The following is a 16,044-nucleotide window of genomic DNA, read 5'->3' as shown; positions in this document are numbered from 1 at the left end:
GGTGCTGTGGGTCAACGAGTAAAAGTGATTAACATTTAAAAGAACTTCAATGCAACATAAAACAATGGCTGTAATAATTTTAGTGAAAATCGAGATTTAATTAATAAAATTGTTTGATTTACATAATATTTTTGATTTAGATGCTCACACATGATCGTGACAATGTGTTAGGATCATTAAACAAAATTGTAAAATAGTGTAGATTATTATTATTATTATTATTATTATTATTATAATTATTATTATTATTATTATTAACTTGTCTGTTAGACCACCTATTCATTTTTTTTTTGTAGTGAATGAATTCAAATAAAACAAAATATAAACTTAATATACAAATTTTCCTTATTATGTGTTATGAGTTGCAACACTACCCAATGAACACATAACACAATTAAAGTTCCTTTTTTTTTATTCGCTATAGCACTTATTCACTTTTTGGATGAATATAATTTCAAGTAAAAAATATCAATTTATTATATTTGTTACGATTACATTTATCAAAATCTTCATGATTTTAATCATAATCTCGATTTTGACACGCTGATGAATGTAATGGATATAGTTGCTACACCATTAAATCGTGATACAGGAAAGAATCGATGTCTTAAAAGTGAGCATGAACCATCGAAGACATGACACAAAATGAATGGTATGGTGTGTGTATTTTGTATCGGAGTAGAGCTGAGAAAAAAAAAAAACTGCAACTAGAAAAACAAAACATGGTTCCTTGTCACAAAGGTGAAACACATTCATTTGCTGTCTTGGTCTGGCTCTGAACAAATTCAACAATGAGTTTGACTACAGAATCTGGTCTTTCAACATGAGGGAGGTGACCACAATCGGGTATTTGGCGTATAACGGCATCAGGTAATTCACAATGCAGTCGCTGAAACAGTAAAAGTTCGCAAGTTAACTGCAATCATTGGTAGCAAATATAATCTCCAAGAATAGTTTTCGTGTTCAATATAAAAGTGGAAAATGTGCTGCGTATCAACTTACCACACCAAGCTTATTGCTGATTATGCGGTCATTCTCCCCCCAAATTATTAGAGTTTTCTGCTTTACCTGTTAAATAAATTCAATTCAGTATCAAAGCATATTGATTTAGAGAAGAAAACTACTTTTCTTATAACGTTGAATTCGTTATGAATTCATAAGTCGAGTTGGGAATTTCAACTTAAGTGGATAGGATGAAAAATATATAAAAAGAAAGAATTAATAACTGTATGGATTAAAATGGTGTCAAATCTTTTATAAAAATTGACTTGTGACTTTCTTTAGAATGTTACTAAATTGTTATCTTCAAAAAACAATATATATTTTTTAAACTACTTTTATAATGTTAAAATAAAAATTTGTAAACATGACTTCTTATATATTATTTCAAAATTTATTAAAAAAAGATTACTTTTGATATATATATATATATATATATATATATATATATATATATAAATATACTTGTTTAACATGTTAAAATTAAAATGTGCATACATGAAAACGCTTTTATTTTGTTATTTTGGTATGAGTTTAACCGTGGCCGTGTGTATCTATTTGGAACCCTAATTTTATCTCCAAAGTGTGATATCAACTTGAATTCAAACCAAGATAGTAAAAGAGTTAAAAACAAAGTGTAGAGAGTATGAGAGGAAAAAAAAAGAAAAAATACTTGAGACATCTTCACCAACTAAACAAAATTTTAGTACAACGTTCAACTCAACGTTAAAGCATTCAAGTTGTGTTTCTTATCTATGTCGTAGTCAACTTGTTCTTTGTTTATCCGTTGTGAGACTTCATATTCAAAGTTAGACTCTATGTAATGAAAGCACTTGAAAGAAACAATCCACGGAGCATGGAATAATGGTTTTCTATTCCATGGAATGAAGAATAGTATAAAATTGCATAAACCCAACTCTGAATACAAAAATTAAACCGGTTTCCAAAACAGAGACTATGTAATAGAGAGAAAGGAATCAGAGAGAGAAGAAATCGCAACAAACCAAAAAAATCCCCCCGTTCTCACTAAACGGTTATTGCCTTTATACTAACGAATACCCCACTCAAAATCCTTCAACCTTGTGCTTACGCTCTTGGATCGTGCGCCTTTGCCTCTCATCATGCTTTCCGTGCTTCCCACCACATGTCCATCCTTGAATATTCCATCTGACCCCACAAGTGAGTCAACCTCCTAGGCTTTTATATCCATTTTCCTTACATTTCTCTCTCCATCGAAATTGACCTTGTCCTCAAGGTTGAAGTGAGGATAAGTTTGAGCAAGCACTACATTATCTTCCCAGGTAGCATCATCAGCTAAACCATCTTCCCATTGAATCAAGGATCGGGGAACTTGTTGATTCTCTTTGAGTATCACACAGGACTTTAAAACAACAACAGGTTGAATGACAAGAGATACATCAGAGTCACAAATGGGCAATGGCACATAAGGTTGATCATGGTTTCCACGACACAATTTCAGCTGAGAAACGTGGAATACTGGATGAATTTTAGCTAAATTCGGAAGTTTCAATTTATAGGCAACTTGTCCCACTTTCTGCATGACTTCAAAGGAACCAAAATATCTCAGACCAAGCTTTTAATTCTTCCTCAAAGCTAATGACTGTTGTCGATATGGTTGTAATTTAACCAAGACTAAATCACCCACTGCGAACTGCACATCTTGTCTTTTCTGATCAGCATACTTCTTTTGAATCTACCGTGCTATTTGCAATTTCATTTTCAACATTTGCAATAGAGCATCTCTTGTCAAACAGTTGTTCTGTCACAGTAGTTGGATCATTGTCATTAGGGACATATTTCAGTAGTTGGGGAGGATCACAAGCATACACAACTTTAAAGGGTGTCATGAGAGCACTTGTATGATAGGTTGTGTTATACCAATATTCTGCCCATGGAAGAAACTTGGACCACTCCATTGGGGACTCAAAAGTAAAACATTTGAGGTACAATTCCAAACACTTCTTGAGAACCTCAGATTGGCCATTAGATTGAGGGTGATATGCCGATGACATTTGTAATGTGGTGCCACTGATTTGCCACAAATATTTCCAAAATCGACTGGTGAACACTTTATCTCTATCAGATACAATGGACTTAGGAATTCCATGTAATTTCACTACATTTTTAAAGAAAACCTTCGCTACCACTTTGCTCGTGTAATCAGTTTTCAATGGCATGAAATGAGCTGCCTTAGATAATCTATCAACCACAACTTAGATCACAGTAAAGCCATGAGATGAAGGTAGGCCAGTAATGAAATCCATGACCAAATCTTCCCAAATTGCATCAGGAACAGGTAAGAGTTGTAACAAACCCGAAGGTAAAGTAGTAGCAATTTTAGCCTGTTGACAAATCAAACATTGTTGAACAAAAGACTTAATGTTCTTATGCATACGTGGCCAATAAAATTGAGCCGAAATTCTAGCTAGCGTTCTAGCAAACCCATCATGTCCGCCAATCAAGGAGCTATGAAACTCTTGTAAGATGTTCTGTAAAAGAGCATGGCCAACAGGTATCACAATTCTATTCTTCCAAAGTAACTTGATGGAATAATGAGGTATAGTGTTTGTATTGTTGGAACAAGAATCAAAGAGTATTTTTAATATTTGTATCTTGTTGTGGAGCTTCCTGTAAAGAGTTTAACAACTAAGAAATGGGTTGAGACCATGCCATGTGAAATGATCGAGAAAGAGAATCAACTGCAACATTCTTTTTGCCTGGTTTGTATTCAATAGTGAATTCATACCCAAGTAATTTATGCAGCCATTTCTGTTGCTCAGTAGTTTGAAAACTTTGATCCATTATAGTCATCAAGCTTTTCTGATCAGCTTTAATAACAAATTTATGCCCCAACAGGTAGTGACGAAACTTGGCTACTGCTTCGGTTACTGCACAAAATTCCCGAACATAAGCAGATTGTTTTTGCATGGAGGAAGACATTTTCTTTGAGAAAAAAGCAATAGGATGCAAGTTCTGGCTCAAAACAGCACAATGCCTACACCTGACGCATCAGTCTCTAATTCGAAGGGCAAGGAAAAATTTGGTAAAGCAAGTACATGAGCTTAAGTTAAAGCCTCCTTTAATTTTGCAAAAGCTAGAGAAGCCTCCTCCTGCCAATGGAAATTATCTTTCTTTAAGAGCTCTGTTAATGGTCCTGCAAGAGCTACATATCCCTTTATAAACCTCCTATAATAGCCTGAAAGCCCAAAAAAACCTCTCAATTGTCTCAAATTTCTAGGAACAAGCCATGCCAGTATAGCTTGTATCTTGCTGACCTCCATAGCAATGCATTTTCCAAAAACTGTGTGTCCTAAATATTCCACTTGTTGTTGACCAAATGAACACTTAGAGTGCTTGGCATAGAGCTTATTTTCCTACAACAACTGTAATACCATCTCAAGATGTTGTAAATGGGTCAACCAAGAGGGGCTATAGACCAATATATCATAAAAAAAAAAAACAGAACACATTTTCTAGACAACCTTTTAAACACTTCATACATCAAACCTTGAAAAGTTGTCGGGACATTTGTTAACCCAAATGGCATAACCAACCATTCATATAGACCCTGATGAGTACGAAAGGCTGTTTTATGCATATCTTCCTCCTTTACTAAAATCTGATGATAGCTTGAGTGAAGATCCAATTTGGAAAAGTATTGGGCAGCAGGAAGCTCACCAATCAATTCATCAACTGTGGGAATAAGAAAGCTATCTTTCACTGTTATAGCATTTAAGGCCCTATAATCCATGCAAAATGTAAGACCCGTGAAATTTAATTAATTAATTAATAAATACGGGTGGGAAGAACATTTATGACATTAAATTCTGATTGATATGATGTGGAAAAGTACTAGCTCAAATGGTTGAGAGTACTTTGATTGTGTGAGAGGACTTGGGTTCAAGTCCTATGTATGCCAATTTTGTGTTATTGTTTGTTATTGTTTTAAATATATGTTAATCATGCTGTGGAATAATATGATATTTGAATTATATTTGTTAGCATGAAATATGAATTGGTTGAATGGTCTGGCATTGAGTTGACATTGCATGGTTGTGGGTTCAAACCTAGGTAAACCCAAAGTAAACTTTCTTTTTACCAATAATTCTTTTAGCATGAAGGTGGAAAGGCATAAAAACCCTAGATGGTTAAGGGGCAGCCATGGCTAGCTGAAAAACAGACCATAAAGGCCAAATAAATGGTAATTAACATCACCATTATGCAATTTTCGTTTTGTGCAATTAAACCCCATTAAAGTCAAGTTTAAAAGGAAAAATCGTGGTGAGAGTGAGGGTTTTGGCAAGCTGGGATTGTACTCAGAATTAGAGCACGAAAATTATTGAGATTAGTGAGGTTTGAGTGAGGTTCTAGGGCCGAATTGAGAGGAAACCAAAAGGAAGGACATTGGTGATCATTGGGAGCTCTCAAGCAATTCACCTATAAGCAAAAGGATCCAAGTTAGGGGAGTTTTCACGTTGAATTTTATGTTCTGGGACTGGATTGCATGATATATTATGACTTGTATGAACATCTTCTGTTTCTGGTTGGATTTATGCGTTTCTGGAAAATTTCCAGAAACTGCCTGGCGGGCTGCTCATAGCCACCAGGCAGCACATGTATTTTAACAGGGTTTTGGGGTTCCTGGGGAGGAACCGCCTGGCGGCACACTTTTGGCCGCCAGGCAACACGTGGGGTTTTTACCAATTTCTGGGTTTTTGGATGAAGGGCCTAGCAGTGCTGATCAAGCCGCCAGGCGACGCGAGCGATAGGTCTCGATTTTGATGATTTTGGGTGATTTCCAATCGGGGGAAAATCTGTGATAATTATTGAGGGATGATCAGATGTTGAAAATACTATTTAATGTCATGTAATTGAGGTTTAATTGAATGAAACAGTGCAACTAGGTATTAAGGTTGAAAAGTTGGGGAATTTGATACTGTGAAATCCATTTGTGTGGCAATCCTGAGGGGAAAATTTATGGAGTAGGTACAGTTCGTATAATGGACTTTATGTATGTGAAATTTCGTGAGAATTGGGAAAATAATTGGACCCTCGTTGGTGCAGTGCAAAAATTTGGAATTTCCAGAACTGATGCACCGCCTAGCAGTGCGGGGCTTGCCACCAAGCGCTAGTGCAGAGGTTGTGTTTTTCTTGGCTGAGAGGGAGTTGAGGGTCTGAGGAAGTTTTCTGTGAGAATGGGTTCATTATGATGGAGCTTGGAGTCATGGGATTGTGTGCCTATGAAATGAAATTACCTAAATAGTAGATAAGTTATGTGGAGATGAGTACATGAGAATAATAAGGAATAATAGTAATTGAGATTCTGGTGTGAGGCATAAACTAGCGTGAGAATAATACAGGATCTTGAGGGGCCCTATTTGGAATGCCATAGTGAATACCTAAGATTAGTGGAAATAGGTGTATAAGATAGCGAGTTGAATTTTTATAGGTAAGTAAGCTATAAAGAGGGAGTAAGGAAAACAATTCTCGTAAGAACATAGGTACTACTTAAAGTAAATGATGGATTATACTAAATAGTAGTAGGAACACAAATATCAGGATTGGAATTGTGAGTAGGGGAAACTTACGGGAGTCTAGAAAGTGAAAAGGATTCAATTAAGGTACTCAAATGAGCGTAGGTACATTGGTGACCAGCCAAGTCTATGAGAATTGATGTGATACATTTAGTGAGAATTACAGTAAGTGCTAGAATTTGTGAACCTTGAAAATCCGAGTGAAGAACCCAAATTGGAGTGCGTTGCTGTACTGATACGGCGCCTGGCAACGATGTGAATCCGCTAGGCGAGAGATGTGTAAACAAAGGGCATCTGGTTCGCGTGCATCTGGCGGCATGAGTGGTTCCGCCAGGCGATGGCTTCGCAACAGGGGACTGATGAACCCCGTGCGCTTGGTGGTGAGGGACCTTCCGCCAGTCGGTACCTGCAGCGAGGATAAATCTGAGGCGTTGTGTGCCTGGCGGTACGCGACACCCGCCAGGCGGTCTGGGAGCTGGCAGCGCCTAGCGGCACGTATCCCTCGCCAGACGATTTTTACTGCTGCAGCTTGGAGTTGTTGATTTCATAGGTGTGCTCTACAAGGCTTTTAGTGATGCTTTAAAGGTGGGATTGCTGGTGTTCCTTGAGTTGTGGCTCGGAACGTATCCCTTGAGTTATGGCTCGGGATAGGGGTTAAGCACGTGGTATTCCTTGAGTTGTGGCTCGGAATAGCACCTCTTGAGTTGTGGATCGGGATGGCGGATGAACACGAGGAACCTTTGAGTTATGGCTCGGGTTGGCGAGTGTTGCCGGTGTGAGTGTGCTGGTTATGGCCAGTACGGATGGGTTGCCCTCCTCAGTAGTTGATTGACGAGTTTGGTAGTCTTGGAACGTTGCGAACTATGTTCGTATTTGGGAACTCCACCTAGCGTTACGGTGTATGATCCGTAACATGGTTTCCCGCACGTGCTCTATCAGTTGTGGCCGATAGGTATGGCAGCAAGTCATCTTCAAGTAATCACTAGAAGAGGTAGAACACGAAAGTTATGGTTGTGGCCATGGTACATAGTATTCTATGGATGTTTGGGCATGTCTAAATATATATGTGTTATATAGGATGTGTTATTTTATATGTTATACTTGTTAAGCTCACCCTAGCTGCTTGTGATTGGCGATGATCGTGTACGCGGTACACAGAAGTATATGTTGTTGATGCAGGTGGCTGTCGTGAAGCTTAGCTTCGGAGAGGGGATAGATCGGGGAAACTTATGTTTATTTTCTTTGGTTTTGAAATAAGTTGTAAACCCTTATGGGTATTATTATAACCTTTTGTTTTGGTGATTATGGATTTGAACATTGGTTGGTTATTTAATAAATTTTAAATTTTCCTGCGTTTTGGGAAAATGAGGTATTATTAAATGCAGTATATTTTAATTTATTTCTTTTATTTTATTATAAATCTGTAATATCCTGACGGGATGTTACACAAAACCTCCAAGTTCCATCTTTCTTTATCACCAAAATGATAGGGGAAGAGAAGGGACTATTGCTTGGAACAATACTACCTTCCTCCAACATATCTTGGACCATTTCTTCAATCTGTTGTTTCTGACTAAAAGGATACCGATATGGTTTAACTTTAACAGGATTAACACCATGTATGAGAGGTATCGCAAGATTATGAGATCTATGAGGAGGTAAAGCAGAAGGGACATCAAACACTTGTTGATATGTGTGCAACAACGAGGCTATTTCTGGCTCCACATCAGCAAGCAGCGCGAGAAATTGATCTTGAGGAACTCTAGGAAACTGAATATGTAAGGAATACATTTCAGCAATGGAGTTAGTGGTGTGCATTCTTTTCAAATGATGAAATTAGACCTGAGTAGAAAGCTTGATATGATCTCCATGTAGAGTAACAAATTGACCATTCAACAAAAAATTCAATGTCAGGGTGCTACAGTCAGAAATATAGGATCCCAAAGTGGCCAACCATGAAGCACCGAGGACTAAATCAACTCCTGATATGGGAAGTAAGTATATTGGTAGCATTAATGAGTGTGATTGGATGGTGACCTTGAGATCTTTGATGAATCCGTCAACAACTAAAGTGCTACCATTTCCTACCAAGACATTGAAATTATGTATTGGTACGATAGGTAAATTTAGATAATTGGCAATCCTTGGTTGTAAGAAGTTATCTGAATTCCCATTATCCAAAAGAATTTAAATAGGCAACCCATTGAGAATTCCCTGAAATCTCATTGTTCCAACCCCAATAGAGCCCTTTAAGGCATTAAATGACAAATGGGGTTTAGACACAGGTTGAGTCTCATCCACTGCAGATTCAACAGAAGAGTTGGGCTGATCACTAACATCATTTTCCTCCTCTAATTACAGCCATAGGTACTGTTTATTGGGGCACCTATAAGAGGGAGTGAAAGACGAGGACTGAGCAGAAAGATGAGGTCCCGATTCGAGAACAGTGATGGACTTCAACGTCTCAAATCACTTAGAGTCATCTTTATGACGATCATTTAAAGTTGCAATCAAGGCCTGTAAATGATGATCAATTGCAGAAATCGACTTTGAAAATTGCTTGACGTCAATAGTAACATCCTTCAAACGCGATGAAAGCACTTCAGTTTCCAAAACATCCTTCAAACGCGATGATAGCTTAGGCAGAATCTCCTTCAAACGAGTGTTCTCCGCCATGATGTGATGAAAGCACCAAATGTAATGAAAGCACTTAAAGGAATTAATTCATAGAACAAGGAATAATGGTTTTCTATTCCATGGAATGAAGAATAGTATGAAATTGCATAAACCCAACTCTGAATACAAAAAATTAAATCAGTTTCCAAAACATAGACAACGTAATAGAGAGAAAGGAATCAAAAAGAGAAGAAATCGCAACATACCCAAAAAAATCCCCTCTCTCTCACTAAACAGTTATTGCCTTTATACTAATGAATACCCCACTTAAAATCCTTCAGCCTTGTGCTTACGCTCTTGGATCGTGCACCTTTGCCTCTCATCATGCTTTTGTGCCTCCTACCACATGTCCATCCTTGAATACACCTTCTGACCCGACACGTGAGTCAACCTCTTGAGCTTTTGTATCCATTTTCCTTACACTCTAATAGGAATAAAAGTTACCAAACATCAGAGTTCAAATTGCATCGAACATCATTAACAAAAAATAGAAATGTTGACACGTGCCAACAACCATGCAAGTGATCTAGTTTATATAGCAGCACTTCCCCCACACTCTAAAAAATAATATGAATTTTTAATGGAAATTACTGAAAAACTGTTAATGAAAATAATTTACGACAAGCATCTTCTAACAGAGCGGTCAATTTGGCTCAACATTTAGGAAGAACCATGTGAGATAGGACTAAAAAAATCTATAAGATCAAATAGTGTTTTAATGAAAAAGATTATAGGGTCAGAATGTCCACAAAAATCCAGTGGTTGACTTTCAGTTTAAACAAATCTGTCTCGACCTTCAACCAAACCAACCAAGGTTGACCTTCAATTTGGGTCGACCCATCCCGACCTTCGGCCCAGGCCAACCTATGTCGAACTTCAGCCCAGATCGGCTCGAGTCGTCCTGTGGCCTAAGTTGGGCCTATCAATCTCAACCTTTGGCCTAAGACGCACCAGTCTTAACTTTCAGCCTGGGCCAACCGTCTCGACCTTCAGCTCGGGTCGGTCTGTCACGACCATTGACCTGATTCGGCCCACCTAGAAAACTTTTTCTCGGGTGTACAACATACACATCTTGACCTTTAGCTAACGACAGGGCCAAATTTGCGTTGGGGTCGACTCTCCCGAATTTTGATCGGGCTGACTTGCCCGAAATTCAGTCAAGGTCGATACGCCTAAATTCAAGTAAGACCACCTCGCCCAAATTCAGTCGAATTTCGGACAGGACTAACTCACCATCTGAGGTCAACTAAGCCGTATTCAGCCAACTTTTGGACGGGCCAACTAGGTGACAAGGTTGGTCATATTTCGGTTGGGGTTGGCTTGGTTGAAATCCGCTAGGGGTTAAATCAACTGAATATCGGTCGGGGTTGTCTTAGTGAAAATTCATTCGGCGTTGACTTAGTTTAATTTCCTTTGGGGTGGACGCAACTGAATTCAGAAAGGGTCGACTCAGCCCAATATCTGTCGGGGCTAACTTAGCTAAGTTCAATGAATTTCAGCAAGGGTCGACTCGGCTGAAATAAAGTTGGAGCAGACTCTACTAAATTCGACCGATTTTGTTTGGAGCCGACTGGATAGAATTTCAATTGAGGTCGACTCGATCGAATTTTGGTTGGGGCTCGTGTCGACCTACGACCCAAGCTGACAAGTCTCGACGTTGGACCATATCATACCTGTCTCAACCTTCAGTCTAGGCTGATTAGTCTTGACATTCGGCTCAGGTCGACCCGTCTCGACCTACATTTTGGGGCGGCTTGTCTAGACCTTTTGCATGAACTAATCGTCTTAAGCTTTGTCCCAGACCTTTTCGTCTTGACCATCAATCCGACTGGCTCGTCTCGACCATTGACCTGGACCGGCCCATCTCGACCTTCTGTTTGGAATCGATCTTGATCTTTTGTCTCGTGCTAACCCTTGTTGACCTTCTGTCTGGGTCGATTGGTGTCAACCTTCAGCCCTTGCTAGCTCGTCCCGACCTTCGACTTGACCTTCGACCTGATTCTAACATATGACCCAAGTTGAAGGTATTGGTTTTATGAGTTGATTAAAGTCTTGTGTTGGGGTGAAACCTACCTTAATACTCATCTTAACACACTTGTAAAAGTGCTTTGGAGATTGGAACTATATTTTGGCCCCCTCAATCTCCCTAAAAGGAGAACCTTTTAAGGATTGTCTAAGACTAGTCCATGGACCATGGTCAAAGTTGAGAGCTCTAATTTCTAATAACATAAAGACCTATAAATCAAAAATTGAAACTATAGCCATGTATACATTAAAAATATGATTTAAAACTTGGAAAAACCAACAATGAAAAGATGATAAAATTGATTTGATACGGGGCAAATTAATTATTGTGGAACTAAATATTGATGAAGTTCCATACATAAGCATGCCATTTATCACAATATTCTTCATCTTGAGCAAAGACGGCTAGCTATAGATAAGAATATAGATAAGAATAGAGAATGAATTTTATAATCAACAAATATGTCATTTTTGGATGTTAACTTTCTAATCATGATAATTTATTTAAATAAATTAAATTTAATGTTATTTTTATTTATTTTTTAGGATTGATTACTTTTGGAAATACATTTTCTTTTTTCTTTAGTTCTTGTTCAACATTAATGGAGTGTCGAGATAATACTTACTTTTCATTTATTTCTTCTGTTAAAAAATAAAATAAAAACGATTAATTTAAATAAAAATTTAAGAGAATGACATTTAAGTTAAAGTTTGTACGCAGTTATATAAATAATAAATTTTTATATGGAAAAATGGGGTAATTGTTTAGAAAAAAAAAATGTGAACATAGAGTATAATTAACAATTCATTTTATTATTGTTATTAATTATAGGTTTTAAATGTTTATTAGAAAAAAAAAAAACCCTAATATGATTACATTCCGTCAACATATATTCTTGAGTAATAAGTGATGTTTTCGCTACTCAGTCCGTTCCTTTGCAAGTAAAGAGATGATGATGAATCCCTAATGTTAAAAAGTTAATTATGGATATTATCCAATTTTCTTATTCTGTTTTGGAGTTAACTTAAACAAGCCTTTAAACTTTCTATCTTTCTCTCTATTCACTCCTTTATCTCTTTAACTTACTTACTTCACCCTCCGCTATTCAAAATTGTGATTTCTTTAATTTTGTTGGAATAATCCAAATTGAACTCTGAAACTCCAAATATCGGTGTTACTAACTCTCCTTCCATCATCAATGGTGGGTGCTATGTGACAACATAGATTAAACATTCTTTCTCTAACTTTTATTTTTGGTGATGTTATAACAAATAATGTAAGAAGATGATGACACCAAAAATCTGATAATGGGTGAAAATACCTTTTTTATCTGGGAGACAACATTATAACCACCACTAGTCATAAAATCAACTGTAGCATCTTCCCACCATGGAAATAAACAATGCAAGCGACCCACCTGTTTAAGATTATACGACCATGTTATGCAACTTCCTTCAGCAACATCTAAAGATGACTGTGAATGAGTGCCACTGAGCACGTGTGTGATGAACAAAACATGTTTAAGCTTGTGATGTTGAGTGTTAAGTGGTATGATGAATAACATGCTTTTCTTGATATAAATATGTTTGATACGTTCATCATGGTGCATTATGAAATTGAAAACAAATGCACATATGTACACCACATTATCTAAAGAAAATGATAATGTTAAGATCTAGCAACTCACATTAGTCCAATCGAGGCTAGTACCGAAAGACAAGTTTGTAAAGCTCAAAAAGTTAGCATATAAGCGTAATGGAGTGCTCTTCAATACATATGCCTGATTCAAAATAGTGCCAATGGTCAGCACAACTTGCACCATTTAAGAATTAACAATCTCATGCTATCATTGCAAGATCAAATATAGAAGCACAATACTGAATCATGGCATTACCAACGGGGAATTTGTTAGGAATAGAACATAACATTTGCACAAGGAATTAAAATTTGGAGCAAAAGCAGCAAACAAGTGAAACTTGAAAGGGGAACTACACTTATATAGTAGTTGTAACAGCATTTACAGGGAAATAATGCATATCAAATCCTTATTTCATAATAATACATATATAGTTTAGATATTGTTGTTTACATATCAAATCCTTATTTCTATAATTATAACAGATGCGATGTTTCCAATTTCATCAATTCAAAAGCCCAATTGACAGATGCAGTTCACAAAAAAAACTCAACGGAATCCACAAAATCATAATCTTTGTAGCAAACTTGGTTCATAGATATGAAAATCATTACAATAATGTAAGAGCAATGCTTGCTCCCAACTATAAGCTAAGAAGCTGATAAAAAATGTGTCCTAATCCTCCCCCACACTTGCTCATAGATTTCTTTTTATACCAAATTCAATTCTTTTTCTCTCTTCCAACTAAGTTTCCTATACTAACCTCTATTAATTACAATTAAGCTAAGCTTGTACAAGCCTTTTTATCTGAACCTTCAGCAAGTCAAAGTACTGTCAATGCTATTCACCAAAAAGCTACATCATCCACAAGGCAGAAAGAAGAAAATGATTGCAGATTTTGTCAGCATCTTCCCAAGTTACCTCCTCCATTGGTTTACCATTCCACAAATTGACCCACTTAGTTACTTGTTTTCCACGCTTCTGTGTCACAGATGTTACTAGCTGCTGATTCAATGTGGAAAGGATCATCAGTCTCAAAGCCACAGGATAGACTTGACCCCATAGACTAACCATTCATATCTGATACAAGCTAGAGAGAGTTGTTTAAACCAGGGAGGCCAGAATCTATCAATTTAAATCTGATTGTTCATTTTCTTGCTTATTTAATTCATTCTGTTCCATTTCTTTCAACTAAAAGCTAATCTCCACAAGGAGTGTTCCTCCTTGAGCTTTATTATAACTTCAGGAAATTTCAATTGGAAATTAAGTCAACTGCTCTTTATTTGGATCAAAGAGGCCAAGAGGCCATGAGCCATCCAAGCTCAATTCATTATGTTATATTATAACAAGATGACACAACAAGAGTAACTGATACCTAAGAAAGAGAGAAGTCATTTCCTAAAACAAATCGTCATACTAAGAAATGATATGGTTATTTGAGAGTATATGTAGAACCAAAAAAATAAAAGGAATAACAAATTAAACTGAATATCATTCTAGTAGAGTAAGACAAATGTTTTCAAAAAATATTCTATAGACAGTATATAAAACAATATTGTAGATAATTGAATAAACACATGAATTTATCCAGTTGAAAAAGACAGAGACATGATTTTCTAGACAATAGCTTGTGCAAAGTTGGAGATATACTCACCCCAGCATAGGCTGCTGCTCTAGGTAAGGTTGCTAGGTTTCCTGTTCCTTCTGCATACACACTAGCATCAATCAAAACAAGCTTTTCCACCTAAAAAAATGAACTTCAATAAATTACTATATCACAACAGAATTACTTGATAGAATTGCCTTTTAATATAAAAATCATCAAAATGTGTTAATATTCAGAAGTTAAATTGTTGGATAGCACATACAGCTTCTGGATAATTGACTGCAAAATCAATGGCAAGTGCAGAGCCAAGGCTTGGACCAACCAATATCATTGCCTTTTTTATGTGGGACTTCCAAAACTGGTACATAAAACCAATTCACCCACAACACAATGAAACAATAGGAAGTAAAAAAACAGAGACGCAAAGAAATTTGTCAATTTGTGGAGAAAACCATTTCCTCAGAAGATGGGCTGATGAACACCTAACTACCTGATAAAAATGATCACGCTTTGACACCACATCACATGAAGGAAGTTTCTCTGACGGATATAAGAAGAAAAAGAGAAAACTCCATGATTAAAGTGAATGAAAGGTATGAACATAACATGGGAGAAGTAAAAAAGCAAACCTAGATCAGAGAAACCCCAACCAAGAATGTCAAATGCCCATGTCTCATAACCAGCTTCCTCAAGCAATGGATATGTGTATCTCCATTCTAAACATGAGCTGAACAATGAGAAGGAGTGAAATGAAATCCAAAGGTAACTTGTGCAAGAAAATGTACAAATTCTGTCACTTGCTTGTTTTGAGCACCTGTCAAAGCCATGAAGTAGGACAACTGGATTTTCCTTGTTCTGTATCATCGGCTTCACACAACTACTCATGATAGGATCTTCCAAGAACCTCACCTGGTTGTGTCACACCAAATAACTGATGAGCAATAGTAAATATCGAGCAATTTTCTCAAGAGAACAAGCTCAAATAGCTGAGCGACAAATACAGAGCATAAGTTAGTGAATAAGTAAGTAAATTGGAAGATGGAATTGATAAAATGCAGAATTTACAGAAACGGGAAGTCTCTGAATCCGTTTAGAAAGGCTTCTCGCAAAAGGGTCTTTGATTCTGTGGACTTCTTTAGGGACAAATGAAGGGAAGACATCGGTTTCGGACACAACCTTCAGTTTGGGAGAAGAGGGAAAAGGCAAGCGCGTTTGCGAAGGGAACTTGGGTGGCAATAGGAATAACATTGCAAAAAACTGAAATTGAAAAAACCAGAGAAAGAGGCTAAGGTGAAGGAACGTGGCATATGTATGACAGACCTGTCATGTCCGATGTTCTGTCAAATAACTGCCACTTCATCCTCACTCTCATCCCTGATATCACTCCATTAACACTCTTCCTTTTGCTCAGGATAATGTGAATAAGAAGAATATAATATAGTATGTTTTTAAAAATATTAAATATATTATTATCCTAATTTTTGTAAATTTTATTTTGTTGGATACTATTTTTTTCGAAATATTTAAAATGGTTCTGATTTTTTAA

At 36.9% G+C, this 16,044-nt stretch overlaps 1 protein-coding gene across 5 annotated transcripts; it reads right to left on the bottom strand.

Moving 5' to 3' along the window:
• Positions 1–547: 547 nt before the first annotated feature.
• LOC114179002 (alpha/beta hydrolase domain-containing protein VTE7-like) lies at positions 548–15,901 on the bottom strand. Of its 5 annotated transcripts, none has more exons than XM_028065179.2 (11): positions 15,564–15,901; positions 15,313–15,407; positions 15,128–15,225; positions 14,989–15,038; positions 14,761–14,856; positions 14,547–14,636; positions 13,814–13,897; positions 12,944–13,036; positions 12,578–12,673; positions 1,003–1,068; positions 548–889 (listed from the first exon to the last, which is right to left on the bottom strand). In XM_028065179.2, exons 1-11 carry the CDS (start codon positions 15,744–15,746, stop codon positions 734–736), a joined length of 1,107 nt encoding a protein of 368 aa, XP_027920980.2. In that variant the 5' UTR covers positions 15,747–15,901; the 3' UTR covers positions 548–733. The 5 variants fall into 5 exon arrangements, with proteins under 5 accessions (XP_027920980.2, XP_027920981.2, XP_027920982.2 ...); XM_028065180.2 differs by having other exon boundaries at positions 13,814–13,894; XM_028065181.2 differs by lacking the exon at positions 13,814–13,897.
• Between the last annotated feature and the right edge of the window lie 143 nt (positions 15,902–16,044).

This window comes from Vigna unguiculata, chromosome 3, assembly GCF_037176805.1.
Source record: "Vigna unguiculata cultivar grain cowpea cultivar isolate G323 ecotype 2 chromosome 3, ASM3717680v1, whole genome shotgun sequence".
Taxonomy (NCBI): Eukaryota; Viridiplantae; Streptophyta; class Magnoliopsida; order Fabales; family Fabaceae; genus Vigna; species Vigna unguiculata.
The sequence above is the reverse complement of the archived record's forward strand: the minus strand, read 5'-3'. Positions and strand labels throughout refer to the sequence as shown.